General features: G+C 39.5%; 1 protein-coding gene across 2 annotated transcripts in view; it reads left to right on the forward strand.

Annotated features, from left to right (window-relative positions):
- Nucleotides 1-23,707, forward strand: part of znf385b (zinc finger protein 385B) — a 207,368-nt gene that overhangs the window by 178,494 nt on the left and 5,167 nt on the right. For both annotated transcript variants that reach the window (XM_060877038.1, XM_060877039.1), the window contains 4 exons: nt 7,783-8,020; nt 17,946-18,206; nt 19,867-20,048; nt 21,161-21,262. In XM_060877038.1, the coding sequence (XP_060733021.1) occupies nt 7,783-8,020; nt 17,946-18,206; nt 19,867-20,048; nt 21,161-21,262 (783 nt within the window). The remainder of the gene's footprint in view (nt 1-7,782; nt 8,021-17,945; nt 18,207-19,866; nt 20,049-21,160; nt 21,263-23,707) is intronic.

A 23,707-nucleotide genomic window follows, 5' to 3' on the forward strand; every position in this document is an offset into this window, starting at 1 on the left:
CGATGACGCCTGAGATAGGCACAGGCTCCCCGTGACCCGAGGTAGTTCAGATAAGCGGTAGAAGATGAATGAATGAATGAATAAATATTTACACTGTACAGCATTTATTTCCAATTCTGTTCCCTTAAAAAAAAACTTCACACTATTAATGATAACGTGTATTTTGTTACGTAATATCACTTTAATCGGTTTACTATTAGATTTAGATTTTTTTGGAGCATCCATCATGTCAATATGCTGTTACTATAGCAACGATAACATCAGAATAAACCTTGAGATTTGCCTTGTAGCATTTTAAGCATGTCTTCATCAAATGTGGCCTGGATGATGGGAAATATTCAGATTAACATAGCAAGTAGCGAATTACTGTGAGCACTAGGATTTGGGTGAAGATGTGACACACACACACACACACCACACACACACACACACGGCCTGGTGCGGCTGTGATCTTTTTTTGTATTAGCGCAGGATGAATTTCTAGCGTGTACAGCACCTGTCTGTGATGTTCTTAAAGCCAGACCTGTATGCTACGTCCTCGTTACGAAGCATTTTCCATAATTCATTCTAACACTACAATGAGGAAAGAAAATCCAGCGTTTTTCCATTATCTTCCACTTCACAGAACAAATCCTTCACGTGGATCCATTATTTTTAATGCAATCCTGGTCCCGATTACTTGAGTCATGGACCTCCTGTTTTATTTATGGTCGATTCTAGTGTTCACTCTAAAGAATGAACACGTCACGCTTGATTAATCCGGTTAATTTACTCTTTTCCCTCGACCACTGGCCCTTAATAAAAAAGTGGTGTATGTCATTTATTTTAGAATTCTGTGAAAGGAATATATGATTAGAAATAACTGTGAACAAATTTCATGCTAATTTCTATCTTGTACTCAAGTCTGCTCGAGTCTAATCCATCATAAGCTCTTGTACTTCACCTGGGTATGATAGACTTAAAGCTCAAGCTCTGAGCCTTAAGGTTTTTCCAACCCCACGTAGCCCTGCTTAGCTTTCCAGTCCACAGTAGTTAAAGAGAAATGAGTCGTAATCGCGGCGTCACCCAGATCACGACAGGTTTCCTTTTGACTCCAGTTCCACTCGAGGCTTCTTTCTCGTGTTGTTTTTCTCATCAGAGATAAATCTAAATCCATCTCTATATCCAGATGTCTGTAAAGTCGTCATGTGCCATTAAAATCTCTACACAGATAAAACGGTATTGTTTCTGAAGCGATTTGTCTATTCAGAGTGACAGGAAGGCTATCAGTCATTGAGAAGATCTGAAATCTCTTTTTCCTTTGAAACAAAGTCTGAAGGGAAGTGGATCTGTCACAGCGAACAGTTTTCTGGCAGCTCGCAACTTTTCTCGTGATTAAAGTTAAACAATCAAAGGCGAAATCCGACGTGGCTCTGTATGAGACGTTATTCATGAATTTGTGTGGAACTGAGGAAAGTTTGGAGCACCGGGAATAACACATCAGCTGTTTCCTGTCCAGTTCATTACATTTTATAGCAAGTATCAAACAGGTGTGTCGAGTGTCCGCCCACCTCATTTACATGTCGTTTGCATAAGGCAGGGAAGTCATGATGTCATGATTCACGACCTGCTCATCTACATGAAACACTACATGTACACAGTAAAACGTTACAATATGGATAAATGTTGTATATGCAGGTCGTCATGACAGTTGGAGTTAAAGAGAAGAAATTGTTTAATGTCATTTAATAAGGCTCATATTTTACAGTGTAGGAATGTAAAGAATTTCAACTTTATTAACGCAGTGAGCATCGATGATGACTGACAACGCAAGTGCTTTAAGGGATAAAAGAGAGAGAGAGAGAGAGAGAGAGACACACAAACACACAAAGAGAGATAGAGAGATAGACACATTGGCAAAAAGAGCGATAGACAGAAACACAAAGAGAGAGACAGACACAGAGCGACAGAGTGAGATCAACACACAAAGAGAGAGAGAGAGAGAGAGAGAGAGAGAGAGAGAGAGAGAGAGAGACACACACACAAAGAGAGATAGAGAGATAGACACATTGGCAAAAAGAGCGATAGACAGAAACACAAAGAGAGAGACAGACACACACAGAGAGACAGACACAGAGAGATAGAGTGAGATCAACAGAGAGAGAGAGAGAGAGAGAGAGAGAGAAAGAGAGAGAGAGAGAGATAGACACATAGGCAAAAAGAGCGATAGACAGAAACACAAAGAGAGAGACAGACAGACACAGAGAGATAGAGTGAGATCAATACACAAAGAGAGAGAGAGAGAGAGAGAGAGAGAGACAGACAGAGAGAAAGAGAGAGAGACAGACAGAGAGAAAGAGAGAGAAGAAAGAGAGCGAGAGACACACAAAGAGAGATAGAGAGAAAGACACATAGGCAAAAAGAGCGATAGACAGAAACACAAAGAGAGACAGACAGACACAGAGAGATAGAGTGAGATCAATACACAAAGAGAGAGAAAGAGAGAGAGAGAGAGAGAGAGAGAGGGAGAGAGAGAGAGAGAGAGAGAGAGAGAGAGAGAGAGAGACAGCCCTTACAATGGGCGACTCCCTGAGTGGTAGTATTCGGGTGAGTGTGAATGACATGATGGAGGGGGTGTTGGGGTTTATAGTCTGTTGTGTGTAGCGGCCATGTTTGTAGGCCAAGGTGTGGTGAAGGAGTTCCCCAGTGTAGTCAGGCGTCAATGTGAAAGAGAAAACATATCAGATATTAGATTCCATACCAAATGCTAGTGAGTGTTGTTGATTTTTAAAAGAAATTTTGGGAATATCTGCAAGAAGCTTGCATGGAATATCCAACTTAATAAATAATAAATAAAGAATTAATAAATAATACAAGAATAGAATTTTGTGTATGATATGAAAGGGTCTTGTACAGTACAAAGCAGTACAAAGTCAAATAGAAAATAATGAAATTTGACAACGTTGTACTTTAAGGGTTCATGAATCAAACCTGAATAGAAATAGTGCGAAATTAAACCAAGTGAATAAATCGCACGTCAATCTTTTTAATTAACATTTGATCTTCGGTGGCATCCGATATTTATCTTGTGTTAATGAGATTTTATTTCATTTCCTTCCCTTGACATGCTGGTCTATTTTCACTTTGGCTAACACGTGATGCGGCGGCACTTTAGTCTGTCAGAGCTTTGTCACCTTATCATCTGTAGTTTCACGATTCACCTTTAATGCTAATACCACCATCAACACCAGCATGTGCCTTCACAGATCTGGTAGATTGCTAATTAGCCAAATTACATCTCTGGTTGTAATTGGTTGTAAATGTACTGCCTTGTATTATGGGAATCAGAATCCAATATTTGTTCCAACTGCTAATACGTTGGATTTTAATGAGATTTGAATGACTGTTGTAACCATGCTATGTAACCATGCTATGTGATGTTAGCATGACACACAACTGTGAATTTCAGACAGGAATAATGCATTACAAGCACTAACAAACACACTAACACCAGATTCAGAATTAGAGACACTCACTCTCTCTCTCACTCATTTTCTACCGCTTAGCCGAACTACCTCGGGTCACGGGGAGCCTGTGCCTATCTCAGGCGTCATTGGGCATCAAGGCAGGATACACCCTGGACGGAGTGCCAACCCATCGCAGGGCACACACACACACACACACTCTCATTCACTCACACACTCACACACTACGGACAATTTTCCAGAGATGCCAATCAACCTACCATGCATGTCTTTGGACCGGGGGAGGAAACCGGAGTACCCGGAGGAAACCCCCGAGGCACGGGGAGAACATGCAAACTCCACACACACACAAGAATTAGAAACATTTCGATAGAAACACATAGGGGCAGAGTTTTCCTTTAAATCTAATTTAATGGAATCTATCTTCTTATACATTCAGTTCATTAATTAACCCATTGCAGCCATAAGACAAATCCTTGGAAAGCAAAAGGAGGAATTTTCAGGGTCATTGTGTTGTGTTGTCTAGGGACCAGCACTGAGAGTTAACCCCTTAGTACCCGGGTTGGTTCTCTGCCCCGGCAATCAAACTCGGATCACTGCGGTGAGAAATTCATCAATTATCAGAATCAAAATCCGCTTTATTGTCAGGCATGTTTTCACTCACTCTCTCTCACTCACTCACTCATTTTCTACCGCTTATCCGATCTACCCCGGGTCACGGGGAGCCTGTGCCTATCTCAGGCGTCATTGGGCATCAAGGCAGGATACACCCTGGACGGAGTGCCAACCCATCACAGGGCACACACACACACACTCTCATTTACTCACGCAATCACACACTATGGACAATTTTCCAGAGATGCCAATCAACCTACCATGTATGTCTTTGGACCGGGGGAGGAAACCGGAGTACCCGGAGGAAACCCCTGAGGCACAGGGAGAACATGCAAACTCCACACACACACAAGGCGAACCCCGACCCTGGAGGTGTGAGGCGAACGTGCTAACCACTAAGCCACCGTGCCCCGGCATGTTTTCACATACGAGGAATTTGTTTTAGTGACAGAAGCTCCACAGTGTAACAGAATGACATATACAGTATAGACGAAATTGTATGTACACATTTACAGGTGTGAAATGTGCAGTTGAAATATACTGCACATTTAATTCAACTGACTAATTAGTCAATTAGTCAGTTAACCGATTCTTTTTTAATGAATTAATAATACAAGAAAATCATTTTGATGTATGATATGAAAGTGTCTTGTGGATCAAATACAAATTGAAATATAAAATAATGCCACTTTTTCTGTGCACTAAAATGAACATTGGTCATATTACACATCTACAGATATCTCCATTCAGGGACTTTAACTGTTACACACATTTGCACACACATTCACCTCTGACTGTGCCCCTTTTTTATTTTTACATTACTTACATTTTGATCTCTGTAGCAGCTTGTAGCGTGAGATACAGGACAAAGCAGCACAGAGGCGGTAGGTAGTGGAAAAAAGTGTTCTTTTATTTTAATGCAGCCAGTGAGAAGAGAGAAATCTGTGGAATGTGCAGCGTGGAGCATGGTAGAGGTGAAGAGTGAGCATGAGGAGGCAGCAAGGCAAAGTCAGGAGTGTGGCAATGGCTTAGCTTAGCGGGCGGTGTTGTCCTTTTCACAGTGTACGTTCTGCAGACACACAACGAGGCAAAAGACAACATGAGCTTTTAGCCAGAAGGAACAGAACGCTTACCACCACACCACACAGACACACTCAGCAGTGCTGGCCATGGTGCTGAAACGCCGCGCCTTTTTGTCCTTCTGCACTGACAGTTTTGTTGGGTGAAGAGCGATAATGTGTGGCTTACACGTGGTCCTGCGTGTGCCACCGTCACACCTCATACAGTACTTCACACCTGCCTCATATTTAACACACCATGATGTTTAAATGTCTATCGTTTACTGTTGTTGGTTGTTACTTGTCGTGTCACTACAAATGTCTGTATTAGGGATGCACTTATTTCCAGGGATTTCAGAACACCGTAACAGATATTGCGTCATCGGGCAGGCGTGGCCTATTTGATAATCTAATCCTAACCCTAACCCTAACTATAGTTTTTGGTTGTTTATTTGTTTTAGAAACAGCTTAACTGTAAGATAATAAAGCATAATAGGTGTTAAATATAAAATCTACCTATATGACTGTTTTGTCCTTCATTATCCATCGTAGGTATACTCTTTTTTTTTTTGAAAGAGGGCGTTTTTCCAAGACCTCCAGAAACACGCCCACTTTACGTCGTGGGCAACTAAACCCCTGGAATTTATTGAATGTCGTCTGTAGTAATGGTATTTCCTTCTTTTGTATACTGTGCATGTGGAAGAATGAAAATAAAGGTTGAGTTGAGTTGCTGAAGCTGTGCTTTAGGCAAGGTTTCACAAATAGAACAGATAAAGAAGGAGCTGAAACAGAGAGGAAGTGAACAACAGAGCCCGTTAATATTTAGAATCAACATTTGATCCTCATCGGTTTTTCATGATCATGGCAGATTTTGTAATTTACCCACAATGCTATTGGGCTAATTGCTGTTTGGAGCCTAAGTGGGAATTACAGGAATTCTCAGAGTCTGTCATTGTATTGTTTTTTTTGTATTGCTACTGTAAAGTCTGAAAGCAACCATCGACCATCGAAAGTCGACCATTGTCTTGTGTGTCAACAGAAGCACATCTACATCCTACGTGAAATAACCGAAGTTTACTTTTTTTTATTCCAGTGCAGAACACTGTAAATGTAGGGGAGAAGCAATGAAAGATAATGCAGGCAGAGGTGATGCGTTATTCTCATAATGGCCCTAATTTATCAGCACTTGACAGGGTTTTTCCTCGCAGTTTTGCAGCTTTGTAGCCTCTGACGGGCCGTAGAGCAAGAAATATGCTCATCCCATCTCTTACGGAGAAAGCTGGGAATAAAATGCTGATTATGGTGGATTATAAAAGTGCAGTCTTAAATAATGCAGATAAGAATAGTCAGAGAATGACAAATCGTTAGGTAGGACTGGGAGGATGGTGAGGTTAATTACACGGAGTATTCAGATATGCCGTAAAGGGAATGGGAATCTCGACCGGTTCTGTCCAAACCGCACTAGAAATCTCCAAGCCGTGTAGTTGGAATAAACCACAGAGAGTGTCTGCGTTTGAAGTCCTCGGAGACTTAGCGACTTTGATCTGGTGAAAATGAGAAAGTGAGCCGCGTAAGACCTAGCGGACTGAAACTCAAAAGGTTTCTAATCCTTTATAAGTGCTCGTTTCCGCATAAATCCACAGCTGAAAGGGAAGCAGACTCTAACACGAGCTTGTAAGACTCCCTCTTAGTGACGCTATCCGATTGATGTCCGTTTAGTCTCTTTTCATCACCGTGTGATCAGGTTCATCCATCCCCACATCTCACATCTGCATATTATTTAGATCTCTCCAGCACAGAGTATCCCTTATCATCTGCTTCTGTTTACAGCAGGTTATAAAAACAGAGACGTTAAATCCAACTCGACTAGAGGGAACTGTGTGATTACGGTTCTGGGATACTGATTAGAAGGCCATGAGTTCAAGCCCCAGCAAGCTGCCACTGATGGACTCTGGAGTCTGACTCTTAACCCATCTGCTCCTGGGATGCTGTATCACGACTGACCTTGTGCTCAGACCACGGCGTCCAAACAATCTGGGACATGCAAATAGATGAATTTTCAACATACTGACCTCCTCAGGGATGGCTGTAATCATTTCCATTTCCATTTTACAGCATTTAGCAGATGCCCTTATACAGAGCTTACATTTTATCTCATTTTTATACAACTGAGCAATTGAGGGTTAAGGGCCTTGCTCAGGGGCCCAACAGTAGCAGTGTGGTGGATGTAGGAATCGAACTCACAACCTTCCGATTGGTAGTCCAACTCCTTAACCACTAGGCTACCACATCAATAGAGGGGGTGTGCACTTGTCCCAAACCACAGACTAAACACTATGTGCTTACACTATGCACTACGCACTCAGGTGTCTAGTGTGAATTTTAGTTCGTCATATCATCTCAAACGGAACCAACCTTTCTAACCAGTATTATAAGCTGTTGAATTGCACAACAGCTTATAACAGCTCAGCGCTTTTAGATGGAGCTTAGTCTCTGATCCCGAAACCTCATTCCAGATTGGACAAACGCATGTGTGTGTGTGTGGGTGTGTGGTGTGTGTGTGTGGTGTATGAAAAAGAGACCTCCATAAAACTAGTTGTTGAAAACGAGCCTCATTTGCATGATTTATTTGTTCTCTTTTGTAGAGCCAAGCCGAGGCACACTACAGAGGGAGCAAGCATGCCAAGAAGCTCAAAGCACAAGAGTCCACGAAAACTAAACAGAAAGGTGGAGCAGGCGCAGACAACGGCTCCAAGCTGATCAGCACCTCGGCTGTATCAGGACCTGCCCCTGCACCTAACCCTGCCCCTGCCCCTGCCCCTGCCCCTAGCCCTGCCCCCATTTCAACTGCCATGGTCAATGACAGCACCATAGACCAGTCAGGTTAGTCCCAACCTTTCTTTCTCATTACTTGCCCTCTTACTCATCTGTTTCCTCTTCCTCTTCCTGTCTTGTGCTGTCTGTGATACTGCATGCTAAATATGTGTGTTTCCGGGTTGACTTATTTTCCCCTCAATATGTGTGTGTGTGTGTGTGTGTGTGTGTGTGTGTGTGTTGAATAGGATATATAATTACAAAGCTATTGGCAAACTTAGCTAGTAATTGCTCCTTTGTCTAATGAGCCCATTAGCATGATTGTCTTTTGTGGATATGTTTCCATCCATATGTCTTATACATTTTAACCAAATTGATATAAATTGTTAGGGAGTTGTTGGAAGTACAAAAAAAAACCATGAGAAAAAGAAATTTCATACAAAACCTTGCTGAGTCGACTGAATAGACTGAACCACAATTCGGCAAATAACATAAATTTCTCTACAGTCTCATAAAAAGGTTTCTTTGGGGTTCTGTTTAAACCTTTTCCCAAAGAAAAATGGTTTTATGTAAAAAAGGTACCCCTTGGAGAGCAATGAAGTTGTTTATGTTCTATAGAGCAATTCTGTAATTCACAGAAAGGTGAAATCATTGGTGCCATTGATTTTTGGAGTTTTATTCAAAGTAGGTATCACTGAGATATTTTCGAGAAGATAAAATCGTTGATTAAGGTTTGTGAAATAATTTGTTTTCAGTAAGAGAGAGGAGTTTTACTGTTATCAGTAATATATAAAAATATATTTATACTGTATAAAAATTAAATAATATAATAGCATTCAGAGTTTATTATTATTATTATTATTATTATTATTATTATTATTATTATTATTATTTTTATTATTATTATTAAAATCAAAATCAAAATCAAATCAAATCAAATTATTATTTGTCACATACACATACACACAGGGTACGACATGCAGTGTTTCTTGCGACTTGCATCTTTCCGGTATATAAGCATAAAAAAAGGAATGCAATTTAGGATAAAAAATAAAACAAAACCAAAAGGAGATAGATAAATAAAAAAGTATAAACTATATGAAAAAAAACTATATAAAATAGGAAAATATAAGTGGAAAAATAATGTATACTGTATACATATACATAAATATGCATATACATAAATGTGTGTGGTTTTTAAAGATTATTATTATTATTATTATTATTATTATTATTATTATTATTATTATTATTATTATTAAGAAAAGCTATGATTCTTGATTCTATGATAACTTGGATTCAAAGAACCATGACCATGTTGGGTTATTTTAAGAGTCTAGAATAAAGTGTTGACATCTTGAACTGACATCTTGTCAGAAAAGGCAGATATCAGTAGTAAAGACAAAATGAAACACATTTTAATCTTCATTCACTCATTCATTCGTCTTCCATAAGAGCTACAAAGGAGGTCAGTTTTTCACACTGTTCACGCACAATTTCACGCCTAAGTGTAATTAATGGAGTCCACCTAGCAGCATGATTTTTGGGAAGTGAGAGGAAACCGGAGAACCTGGACATAGTGTCTGAATGTGAGCATGAAGCATCGTCACTAAGCACACACTTCATCCTGTGTTAATACAGACTGATTATTTTTTTCCTTACCTGTCTTGACATGTAATTCATTTGCATAGAAGTTGTCACATGATCTTGGGTTGCGTTTAAACTGAAAATAAGAGGACGTATGAGAGAAACGTGCAGAAGTGTTACAGTAGCTCAGTGGTTAAGACATTGGACTACTGCTCAGAAGGTTGTGAGCTCATATCCTAGGTCCACCAAGCTAACACTGTTGAGCCCTTGGGCATGGCCTTTAACCCTCAATTTCTCAGCTGTATAAAATGAGATAAATGTAAGTCGATCTGGATAAGGAAGTCTGACCAAAGCCATAAATGTAAATCTGAAGGTGTTGTTAGAAAGAAAGTTTATTAAAGAAAACCATGCCAGCTTCTGGGAGCAGATACACAGATAGATTTCTATGGTTGTACAGTAGTTAGTGGTTAAATTTAGCTTTAGGAAATCAGGGATCTCTCATGGTGCCAGAGCCACTATAACTAGACCTTGAGTGTTCAATTTATCTTTTCACCCAACTTCTCAACCCTGATATCATTGACATGTGATCGAAGCTAGGTTCTGGTCCAAATTTTGACATCCAAATCTATATCAGAAGATCTTTTCATTATTATTCTGGTAAAGATGCATGATACAATAAAGTTGTTAAATGACCCAAACAATCATGTTTTCCTTTAATGAGCACATGTAGAATGCACAGCAGTTATTATGATATGAAATGAAAGCATTCGTCTATAAAACAGCTTGAATTCTACTCTATATTAGACCATTATTATTATTATTAGCAGGATTATGTCATGCTACGCTTAACATTTTCAGTAAATTATACAGTAGTACTGGAGCTTAACTTCACTTGTACAGGTGCACATGCTCCTCTCCATTAAACATAACCCCCTGGGTTTGGCGTTAATGACAGCAGAAATACACCAGCAAAGAGCGTACGCTCCTAGAATACACATCCTGCACTAATGTTTTAATAGAATTAGCTACATTTGGAATCTGGGCCAAGAAATTCAACTAACCACAACTAATGCTAGAAAAGGTCTGGACAGATGTGACACAGATGCAAGTTCTGCCGCATACACCTGCAATACGGTTTAAGGTCCGCATGAGTTGATTTCTGGCATTTGACGCTGGATTGTGGGCCAGATGAAGCTGGAAAATTTGGGTCAGCAGTAATCTGTTTTCTGGGGAACAGAAAAAAATTTAATTAGAGTCCTAATTCTGATTGGTCAGATGGTGCAGCTGAGCGGCAGCTCTGGCAGTAGAGCTAGCTGCAAGACTCACCATGTAATCTGTACTCCAGTGGCGAGGGAGATACTGTAGTTACCATTTTTGGAAGGAGTCTACAGTGTCAAGTTAACAGTCAGAGCTGTTTCTTTAAGCTTTCAGGGTTTACGCTTTGTGGGGTCTCTGTAACATGACAAATGACTTTTCTCTTGAAGTGTCTTATTAACTTCAAGAGAAGTGGGCATGGTGGCATATTGGTGAGCATGTTTGCCTCCTACCTCTAGTGGTTAGGGGTTTATGTGGAGTTTGCATCTTCCTGCCTGCTTTGGGCATTTCCTCTAGGTAACCCTGTTTCCTCCGGTTACCTCCGGTTTCACTAAATTCCAGGGGTTTCGTTACCACGACCAGTGTTGTAATGTAATGGAGTACAAATACTTCGGTACTGTACTTAAGTAGAAATTTCATGTATCTGTACTTTACTTCATTATTTAAATTTATGTCAACTTTCACTTTTACTCCACTACATTTCCTAGATAAAATGTATTACTTTTACTCCGTTATATTTCCACTAAGCATCTTCGTTACTCGTTACTACAAAATAAAATCAGAAGAAATGTGTGCGACTGCAATAAGGGAGGTTTGGCGAATCACTGCTCCTGGATTGCATTACGCACGTCCGCACTCTCTACGGAGAAGCACAAGCACGCGCAGTGTGCACGCGCAGTCAGAGCTGGAGGCGTTTATCTATAACGTTAATCGGCTGAAAGCCGCAAATATTGCAACCAAAAGCAGTGAAATTTCACTATTCTTATTACCAGAGTTGTAGCACAAACAAAATATTAATGCAAACAATCCATTCAATGCTAAATAAAAATAATATTTTTTGATTTGGTCTTTGTCTTGTGAGTATTTTTTATGAATGACTGCATTCATTGGACACACTGTTTGTAGAGAATGCACACATACATGAACTGATTTGATTCAAAACCGGCATCATTACATCATGCATAAAATTTTGGTGTCCACTTTTACCATTTTAAATAATACCATAACTTTTGGCTTACTATGTAGTCATATAATATATAATATAAAACTCTTTCTGTTTTAAATTCTCACTGAGGGCTAAAACCCCCTAAAGATGAAATCCTAGAACCGCCCCTGATCTTATGCCTACTGAAAATCACTGAAATTTTACTTTTTACTTTTACTTCAAATACTTAAGTACATTAAATATCAGAAAATTACTTTTGATACTTAAGTACAGTAAATATCAGATACTTTAAGACTTTTACTTGAGTAATATTCTAAAATGTAACTTTCACTTCTACCAAAGTCTTTTTCTAGTACGATACTTGTACTTTTACTCACAGACGTACACAGACGTAAAGTGGGCGTGTTTCCGGAGGTCTTGGAAAAACGCCCTCTTTAAAAAAAAAAACAGCATACTACAAAGGACAAAACAGTCATACAGGTAGATTTATTTTAGAAAACAAATAAACAACCAAAAACTACGGTTATGGTTAGGGTTAGGGTTAGATTATCAAATAGGCCACGCCCACCCGATGATGCAATATCTGTTACGCTGTTCTGAAATCCCTGGAAATAAGTGTATCCCTTCCTCCCCAGTCAAAAGACATGTATTGTAGTCTAACTGAAATCATTAAATTTTATACAGCACCTCATCCAGGGTGCCCCAGTACTACAAGGTTTCTGCAGGTCAAATCCCATTGAACAACATGTGAAACTCATGTTTATTTATTGCACTTAGAAGCTAGAAACGGGAACACCTTGTAAACACCTTGTAAAATTGGACTCCACAAGTATTTCAGTTAAGTCACTATATATTATTCCAAATCGCTTTTGGTTCAAAGGTTTGTCCTCCGTTGGCGAAAGTAGTGTAGAAACGTTTGAATAGATAATTAGAATATTTATTTAGAATATCAATTAGAATATTTATATCAGCCTTCATGTTTCTGAAGCTTGCGGCCAGATTGGTGTAGAATGGCTCTGCCTGAACTTGACCAAATAGGCCATTGTTAGTAGGTTTATGACAAACACTTTGTATTTAGAAAGCTGTGTTTGAAAATCTAAGGATTTAGCAGCAACTACAGAGTTTTTCAAATTATTACCATCTCAAACCACAGCCTGTCAAAATGATCTTTTCCATTGATTATTCTAGTTTTCATTGCTAATAAACTATTTTTGACATACTGTTTAGCATGATGACGTGCGGTTGTCTGGAATTGATCCACAGACTATTTCAAAGAATGCAAAAACGAGATCTCCGCCCAACTCAGAGACATGGCTCTTCTGAAGCCCCACTTATTCATTTGCAGACAGATTGGGATGCTGTATGTTTATTACTCATTACTATGCAGCATCTCGGCACGAATCAGGCCAAATGAACGTCATGCTGGTACACAGATGGCCTGTGGGTCCTTGCTGTCATAGCAGCTTCTTAACACCAAGCTCCAGCTCTCTCCCTGAGGCCTGATGCTGCTGCTGTGCTTCATCTCAGACCTTTAGGACACTTCACACAGGAAACCTGAGGGACAGAATCATGAAAATAGCTCCAGCTATTTCCGTTAAGAGCGTTCTCTTTATGAAACCTCTTAAAGCACGCTGTAGCGCTGTGCTGTCTGTAGACTGAGCAATCTCTGGAAGGTACATCTTATTTTTTTCCTTGTGATTCTGACATGCATTCCTCCGTGACATTGTTACAGCTTGCAGAAGGTGTCAGATAAACTGTGTATTGCAACAGATGGGATAATTGGATACCAAGTGACCTGTATAGTAGTCTTACCTAATAAACTGGCGACTCGCCTAGAAAGCCTTTGGTTATGTTTAAGTTTGTTTTAAGTCTCGCATCTTACTAAGCCTTATTTACCTCACTACCAGATAACAAAGCAACAGGAAACGCCATTTCATAGAGCTGTATAAGACTTGGAGGTGCATTTCAGCCAATAGAGACCATTTACATTTACAGAATTTGGCAGATGCACTTATCCAGAGTCACTAGATCACAGACTAAGAATACTCTCAGTCTAAATATTCTGTTGCGAGAAAATATAGTATGAAATACACAGAAGTTTTTAAGTGCTAGTTTGAATACTTAGGTATTTAAGAGGTAGGTTTTTAGATGTGGTTGGAAGACAGCCAGGGCCTCAGCTGTTCAGATCTCTAGGGGAAGATCATTCTACCACCCAGGTGCCTGAACAGAGGAGAGTATTGATGCAAGCATCATAAGTGAAAAGGTGATAAATTGGATGATTTTAATTTGCTCCAGTTCTCAATGTTCCCATCTCTATATACTCCTGATTCCTGTAGTTTAATGTATGCATTTTCAATGACGTGAAGTATAAAAAGATAGAAATTACAAATGCTGCTTTGGTTTTATTTCAAGCAACAAAAAAAAATGCCTAGAACTATAGCCTATAAAAAAGGCAAGGCAAGGCAAGGCAAGGCAAGTTTATTTGTATAGCACATTTCATACACAGAGGTCATTCAAAGTGCTTTACATAGAAATTAGAAAACAATTTGTAAGAGAGAGAAAAAAAAATATGTAAAAATAAGAGACACGATAAAATCATAATAAAAACAAAGAACATTCATTCATTCATTCATTCATTCATTCATTTTCTACCGCTTATCCGAACTATCTCGGGTCACGGGGAGCCTGTGCCTATCTCAGGCATCATTGGGCATCAAGGCAGGATACACCCTGGACGGAGTGCCAACCCATCGCAGGGCACACACACACTCTCATTCACTCACACAATCACACACTACGGACAATTTTCCAGAGATGCCAATCAACCTACCATGCATGTCTTTGGACCGGGGGAGGAAACCGGAGTACCCGGAGGAAACCCCCGAGGCACGGGGAGAACATGCAAACTCCACACACACAAGGCGGAGGCGGGAATCGAACCCCCAACACTGGAGGTGTGAGGCGAACGTGCTAACCACTAAGCCACCGTGCCCTCTTCACAGGTGATACACAAAACAAAAACAAAAGCACATGGCACTAGAAAAAACGTCCCCCTAGTGTTCAGGCAGTGGAAGTCCAAGCTGTTCCTGACATAAACCTTTGATCTAAGATCACTGTAGCCCATTAGTGACTACAGAAGCAGCTCCTATATATCCTGCTGAAAGGGAGCTTTAACAGTTCAAGAGTGATACCCTGCTGTGCAGTCTTCGACAATAATGATTCATAAAGGGGTCTTTGGATGGTTAAGGGCTTCCTAAAGAGGTGGTTCTTGGAACCATTTGTAAAAGGGAAAGCTTTTTTTTTCTTCAAGGAAAAGGAACTGAATCTGAAGGTCATGTGTTAATGAAAAGAAAGCAAAAGCAAACATAAAAGAATTTTTCTATCAACTTGGTTTTCTTTTAGAAAATGGAGAATCATTAGCTGAGGCATGTTTTTCTCTTAGTGGTGTAGAATCGTCAAAAAGACATTTTTTGTCATCGGAGTTTTCTGAAGATTAAGTTTGAGTTTCAGTCACAAACATATTTCTTTTTTTTTCTCTCTTTTTTTTTTACCGTTTGCTTACTACTAATAAAATAAAGCAAATAAAGAGGTGTTTACTGAGAGTTTACTTATTTAGTGAAGCATTTAATTTGATAGTTAATATTACACATCTTGGTGTACAGTATATCTTAGTATAAATTGTAACACAAATATATGTCAGAGGGGAAAACAAACCAACATCGCTCTGATTTGGACTCATAAACGGACTAATAAATGTGACCGCATCTTAACTTGTGTTTGTTTGTATTTACCAGTGAGAGCGATTTATATCAGAATTACAGCTATAACGTCATTTATTTGCTTATACTTAATTGAAAAATGTCTGATTGAATGCCATTGCACTGGTAAAGACGATCCCTGCGATGGGTTGGCACTCCGTCCAGCGTGTATCCTGCCTTGATGCCCGATGACGTCCCCGTGACCCGAGGTAGTTCGGATAAGCGGTAGAAAATGGGTCTTGTCACGTCGGTAAGAACGTACGCTATCTTACATCAGGTCATACACTCTGACTGATGAGGGAAGGTTTTAGTCGTTGTGCTGTACACAGTGTACCACCATGAGACTGCTTGGTTACGGGGACATTGTCACATCACTTTAGATGAGTCCAGCCCTGAGAGACATTTCATCATCATCATCGAGAGAGAGAGAGAGAGAGGGAGAGAGAGAGAGAGAATTTCTAGCACTACTGCAGCAGTAAGTCTGATATAGAAAGTAGAGCAACACCCCAAGGAGCCTTACACAACACAGTAGACGAGAATACAACACAGTAACACAGTACAACACAACAGACCACATCCCTGCTGAACAAATCCATAGCTTAGGAATTAAAAATGAGTCCCTTGTATCTCTCTCTCTCTCTCTCTCTCTCTCTCTCTCTCTCTCTCTCTCATAGCTTAAACACAGCCTTCAACCATATTTTATGAGGAATTTTAGTAAACAATACAATAATTTAGTTCTCACCCAGTGTGACATCACTAAACCACATCATACACACAATCCCCCCAAACATGAGGAGAATCTCTTGACTTTCTGACTCGAGATTTGCCAGGGCTCAAAAAATGGAATGTTTAATTAAACAGACCAGCATCATCATCATCATCATCATAAATAATAATAATAATAATAATAATAATAATAATAATAATAACAACATACAAGGAGAAGTATAATAATAATAATAATAATAATAATAATAATAATAATCTTCTTCTTCTTCTTCTTCTTTCGGCTTTTCCCTTCAGGGGACGCCACAGCGAATCATCTCTCTCCACCAATCCCTATCTTCTGCATCCTCAACACTTGCACCCACTAGCTTCATATCCTCATTAATTACATCCATATACCTCCTCTTTGGCCTTCCTCTAATAATAATAATAATAATAATAATAATAATAATAATAATAATAATAATAATAATAATAAGGGGAAGAAGATGAAAATCTATGATGATAACAGCACAACAGCAGCAGAGATTAAAATGTGGGTTTTGCGGATTGTGTGGGGGTCTAATTAAAATGTGAAAATGTCTCAGTTTTTATTTTCACAGTAAACTGGAAACTCTCTCTCTCTCTCTCTCTCTCTCTCTCTCTCTCTCTCCCTCTCTCTCTAACTCTCTCTCTTTCTCTCCTCGCAGCTTATTTACTTTTTTCCCAATGCTAACAACAAAACTGTGTTTGATTTTTGATTTAATATAACCAAATGACTCATGGCACAGAAATGTTTATATTTCTCTCTCTCTCTCTCTCTCTCTCTCTCTCTCTCTCTCTCTGTCTCTCTGTCTCTCTCTCTTTCTCTCTCTCAAATTGAAGTTTTAAGTGTGCTTTATTGGCATGACTGTATTAACACTTTTGTGAAAGCTAATTAACAGACAAACACTTATATATTTAAACAACAAATAACGGAGAAGGAAAGCAATAAAGAATAAAATAAACACTACACATTAACAGATATGAAGGAAATTAACAGATAATCACTTTATTGCTGCATTTATATTCATATTTATTTATATAAATTAAATGTAATATTTTAATAGAACATATTAGGATTAGATTAGAGGTGATTTGTGCTTCTTGTCTGATGAAGAGTGAATGTGAACATAGCTCTCTCTCTCTCTCTCTCTCTCTCTCTCTCTCTCTCTCTCTCTCTCCCTCTCTCTCTCTCTCTCTCTCTCTCTCTCTCTCTCACTTTCATTCACTGTTTTTCACTCATGCCCTTCTTTTCTTTCTTTCTTTCTTTCTTTCTTTCTTTCTTTCTTTCTTTCTTTCTTTCTTTCTTTCTTTCTTTTATTTCTGTTATTTTCTAGCTGTCTCTCTTACTTTCACTCTCTTGCTGTCCCTCTTACTGTCATTCTCATTCTGTCTTACTCTGTCACTCATTCTGGCTCTCTTTCTTTCTGTTCGCCTCTCTTTCTCTCTCAGAATCTCTCTCTCTCTCTCTCTCTCTCTCTCTCTCTCTCTCTCTCTCTCTCTCTCTCTCCCTCTCTGTATTATTTAACTCTTTCACTCTCTCTGTCCATCTCTCTCTTTCTTTGACTCTCATGCTCATCTCTCTTTGTCAATCATATTGATTATAACACAACTCTCTCTCTCTCTCTTTATTTTTCTGCAGAGAAAAGTGCAGAACAGCCCAGCACTCCAAAAGCCCCCGCCTCTCCACATTTCTTGGTGCCTGCCTCTCCGTTAGTATCTGCCCCCTGTAAGCCATGTCCTGCGCTCTCGAGCTCACCGGCAGAGCACAAAGCCAGCCCCAAACCGAGCCCGGCTGAACCAAGTGCAGAATCCGAGGAGGAAAAAGCCAAGAAACTGCTCTACTGCTCACTGTGTAAAGTGGCTGTCAACTCCCTGTCGCAGCTGGAGGCTCACAACACAGGTGCACCAAACATTTGGCAACTTTCTCTCAAATCTCCCTTGTGTTCGTCTCTCTCATTAGCACAGACTGCTCAGGACGGCCGCCGCTCCTGAGCACCAGGTCTCTTGCTCCCTGTTGTGTTCGTTCTGTCACCAGGACATGTTTCTTCAAGTCGGAAAAAAAAATCCCCCGAAGTGTTAATTGATATGTTTGGGATGCTTGACAAGATACGATTTAAATCCAAGCTAAATATAAACTTCGCGATCCTGCTTATTTCCATGACGTCGAAGGAACATCTCGAACTTGCTGAGAGAAACTTGATATTTTTGGGTATGAGAGCCAAAGCTGCTAATGACTAAACACATGCAGGACTCACAGTGTTGAGTGTAAATTGCTTTTACATTGGATTCAGTGAAAGGATAGCGTGTCTTGAGCATCTGGCATCTGCATTTAAGCTGACACGTGATTTTGCAGATCCGAAATAATGAGCGGATGTTGTTGCTTTTGTTTATTATTCCTCATCTGTGTACGCTAGATGTTGTAGTTGCATCTGTCTCCTGGTTTATTGTTTTGATGCCTGCAGTTGTTGTCCGGTCTGGGCCAGGGTTTTTTCCCTTCCTTGGTCCTTTGTGCATGGTGTGATATATCTGACCTCTGGTGGGATTCGCTCTGGCAGATGTTTGTGTCGGTTGATGTTTGGGGTTGTTGTTCTTGCCGGTCTCAGATCTGCTGCACCGTGTTTAACAACCTGGTGGCTTTATGTGGAGTTTGGGGTGGCAGCGTCCAGTAACACTGCTGTCATACAGCCTGCACCGAGACCTACAGTGACTCTGACTTCTCAGCTACAGCAGTGAAATCAGCTAAAAGCTTTTGAACGGCAAGACATTCTAAGGAAATTGAATAATAATTGGTAGTAGCAGTACTACTACAATGCTACTACTGCTGCTGCTGCTGCTGCTGCTGATGATGATGATGCTGATGATGATGATGATGATGATGTTTATTATTCAAATTCGGATAAATGACTGACAAGTGACACAAGTTACCTATTTAGTTCCTCTAGGATTTTGTGATAGCAGAAATAAACACAAAATCAAATGTGTTGTTCAGTGGCATCAAAGATCAGAGGACCGTGCAAGTGGGTTTTTTTTTTAGTCTGGCAGACAGACTGACAGCTGGGCTGACTGATAGGCAGACAGACAGACTGATATAGGTAGACAGACTGACTGACAAGCTGACAGATAGATAGACAGACAGAATGACAGACAGATATATGGATTGATAGACAGACACACAGACTGACAAGTAGCCAGGCAGATAGATAGATATATGAATTGCTGGACAGACAGACAGACAGACAGACAGACAGACAGACAGAGAAACAGACAGTTAGATATCCTCAAGCATGTGTAAATGTCTATTTCATTAAACATACTGTATTTTTAAATTTTGATAAAAATAATTCTAATTCTAATGATCGAAAAATAACTTTCAAAGCTATGTGTTTTATAGAAAAGTATTTTTGTGAAAATAAAAAAGAGAAGGAAGATACGATGTGTCATTTGAGCCCACGCTGCTCAGTGACCAGAACATGAAGGTTAAACCCGGTTTATATAATAATTCCTGACAGCAGTGTGATCATGCGGTCATGTGACATGTTGGCTCTGATCTGTCACGGCAGGTTCAAAGCACAAAACCATGCTGGAGGCGAGGAACGGAGCCGGCCCCATTAAAGCCTACCCTAGACCTGGCTCCAAACTCAAAATGCAGGCCAACGTTCTAAAGGGTTCGGGATTACAGAACAAGACGTTCCACTGCGAGATCTGCGACGTCCACGTCAATTCAGAAATCCAGCTCAAGCAGGTGCGGGACTGAAAGCTACAAACTCACAGAAACGTTTCAGCCACAATGCCAAAAGTGACTTTAATTGTTAATTGTCTCCATCCATTAGCTTTCATAAGCTACCTAAAATAGTAAAGTTCAGTAACATTACCTATTGTTTTTATTTTTAATGAAATCTTGACTAAAAAATCCTGACAGTATATAACATTCTTATTAACATTTATTATAGGATTAATTCTTTAGCACTTGTAAAGATATTTTCTCAATATTGTCTAATTAGACAGCATTTCCTCTTCTTTCCTTTACGAGCATTGTTGTATGTTATTTAACATAACATTTAGAATGAAATTTCAGCCACTTACTATATATATATATATATATAGACTCAAACCCTGCTCCAGCATGACAATGCCTCCCTGCACAAAGCACAGAGTTCCGTGGAGACATAGTATGGAGCTTAAGGTTGGAGCAGAAGAACTCAATTGTCCTGCACAGAGCCCTGACTCTGACTCCTTTTGGGATGAACTGGAACACTGACTGAACTTCAGAACTCCTCACTATCTCAGCATCAGTGTCTGATCTCACTAATGCTCTTGTAGCTGAATGATCACAAATCCCCACAGTGACACTCTAACATCTAGTAGAAAGCTTTCATTGTGGTGCACTTGGCCAATCAAGCACCCTGACATTTACAAATGCTGACTTTGTGCCACTTTGATTATCAAGAGATAGAACATATTTTCTGCTGTCAAATCTCTTGACATTGTCGATTACATAACAGAGAGAAGAGCTTCTTATAACACTTAATGGGAATAAATATGTTAATGTCCATAGATTCGGAATGGATTTAGTGGGTGTTATGGTCAGGTGTCAACGATGCTCGCCATGTTCTATATATGTCCTGTGTATTCATGTAGATGATAATGCCCATGTTGATTGATTATTCTGATTAAGGAAGCAAACTAACACCTTAATGTTTGCTCTCAGTCCACGATTGACATGACTGTGTTTGCAGGGAAAACTGTAAAAACATTCTCTTTAATATTGTCATATTCAGCACAGTAAATGAGTTGAAAACAAAATGCTTGAATTAATTATTTTTTAATCTTTTTTTTTTTTTTTTTTTTTTTTAGCACATCTCCAGTAGAAGACACAAAGACCGGGTGGCAGGCAAACCTCTGAAGCCCAAATACAGTCCTTACAACAAGCAGCAGCGCAGCTCCAGCTCCCTGGCAGTAATGCATTATTTATCAACTTTGTAATCAAGCGCTTTCATCAAGAGATGCTCATGTGTCAGGGATCAGCGGTGTGAGCCAACCCGCGCACTAGTCTGCTCGCTAACAGATGCTAATAATATGTTCCAGGGTGGTTAATGTATCTAAATGTAAAAATACAACACTGAACTATGTGACCCCTCTTACATTACGGCACTTTTTAATTACGTGTATAATGTGAAACATATCCCGAAGCCAAATCTGTTGCTTCACAGTAAACTGGATGGAATGGCACCTGTCCTATATACATACAGTATATATACACACACACACACACACACACAAACATATATATGTACTGGATATACAGTCATGTAAAAAAGTTCTACTTGTAGATGAAAGTTATGTAAGTGCATGTAAACAACAACAAACACTTTGGCTTAAATAACCTCAATGAGACGTGTAGCCATCTATTAGTTTCTGACATCGACTGGAAGAAAGTTTCCCCCACTTCTTAATGCAGAACTCTTTCTGCTGTGTGAGGTTTGAGGGGTTTCTTGCATGTACAGTACGGTCCGTTTCAAATCACCACACAGGATCTCAATAGGATTTAGATCTGGGCTTTGACTAGGCCATTCCAGTCAAACTGGAAATTCTCAGTTTTTTACTTTTCAGCGAGTCCTTTGTGATTTAATGGAACGTGTTTGTCATGTTACAAGGTTTGACAGATGTTCTCACATGTTCCTTTAGTTCCTTTAGGTCTTGCTGCAGCAAAGCATCCTCAAATTATAACACTTCCACCTCCATGTTTAACAGTTGGTACTGTATGAGTTTTTTTTTCTGAAATGCTGTATTGAGTTTTTGCCACACATGCCCTTAGTTATGGTCTCATTTAGACTCATCTGTCCAAAGCACATTATTTCCAAAGTCTTGGCCTTTGTCTTTGTGTTCTTTCACAAACTTCAGTCTCGCCCTCATGTTTTTTTTAGAGAGTAAAAGTTTCCTCCTTTACACCTCCCATGAAAATTAAAGCGGTTCCGTCTCTGAGTGTAGATTCATGCACTTTGACATCAACTGCAGTAAGAGCTTGCCGTAGGTCTCATGATGATATTTTAGGGTGTTTGGAGACTTCTTTACAGCATCTTCCAGGGCTGAATTTGCTTGGACTGTCAGAGATGCGGGGATAAAAACAGACCCAAATGCAGGATAGCGTAAAAATAAACTGATTTATTAACTAAAAAACAAGGATTCGACACAACATGACAAGCGACATGACAAATAACGAGGATTCGGCTAAATACACATGACAATTAACACATAAGGAACCTGTGTGCAGAGGCTGGGAGGAATAAACAAGGGCGGGGAAGACACGTGACACAGAACATAAACAAAAGCACATGCCCCCTGGTTTAGGCTGAAGCTATCCTGCTGGGTCTTTAAGTGGCGGAATCCTTCTGTCAGTGGGCTGGTGATAAAAACAGACCCAAATGCAGGATAGCTAAAAATAAGCTGATTTATAAAACAAAAAACACAAAACAGAGACAAGGACTGGACACAAAACGACAAGATAACAAGACAAATAACGAGGATTCCGCACCACCATAGGCAACGCGGCATGGCTAAATACACATGACAATTAACACATAAGGAACAAGTGTGCGGAGGCGGAGAGGAATAAACAAGAGCGAGGCAGACACGTGAACACAGAACATAAACAAAAACACATGGCTAAAAGTCCGGGCTGGATCCTGACATGGACGTCCTGACCTAGCCTTGTTGCCAGTTATTTTAAATGTTCTCAACTTGCAAGTTTATTTTTCGGATAGTTGAATGGCTGATTACAAATTCCATTGAGATCTTTTTATGTCCCTTACCAGACTCATAAGCATCAACAATCTTCTTTCTAAAGGCTTCAGAGAGCTCTTTGGATCTCACTATGGTGATAGCTTTCACTTGACAAATTAAGTGCAAACCAAACTAAATATCTAAGGTTTAAATAAGACAAACCTTCTTCAAAACGATCTGTAACAACGTTCTAATAATTTACACCTAATGTTATACACCTGTAGATAATTTTGTTCAATTTATCTACAAATAAATGTGCGGGTGTCTTTACTTTTCCTCAAAAAAAATTAGATTTTTTTTTTAATTACGTTTTACAGATCAATTAAAAAAAAACTTTCTTTGGTATTTTTTCATTTATATTACTTTAATCCTCCAATATTGTTTAAATGAAGATTAAATGGCTGTATGTTTAACTATTTAAAAAAAAACAACTTTGTGTCCTAATTTTTCACATGACAATATCTGATCACGTTTTCATATTTTATTGTTACCATAGAAACAGCTCGTTCAAAGAGACATGCATGGTGGATTTGTTGAAGTTTTCTGTAATGTAAGGACCTGTCAGGGTAGCAGTCAGGAGAAATATAGGTTTTCAGATACAAGACCTTCTTCAGGGGGGCA

The sequence above is a fragment of the Tachysurus vachellii genome, chromosome 8, assembly GCF_030014155.1.
Source record: "Tachysurus vachellii isolate PV-2020 chromosome 8, HZAU_Pvac_v1, whole genome shotgun sequence".
NCBI lineage: Eukaryota > Metazoa > Chordata > Actinopteri > Siluriformes > Bagridae > Tachysurus > Tachysurus vachellii.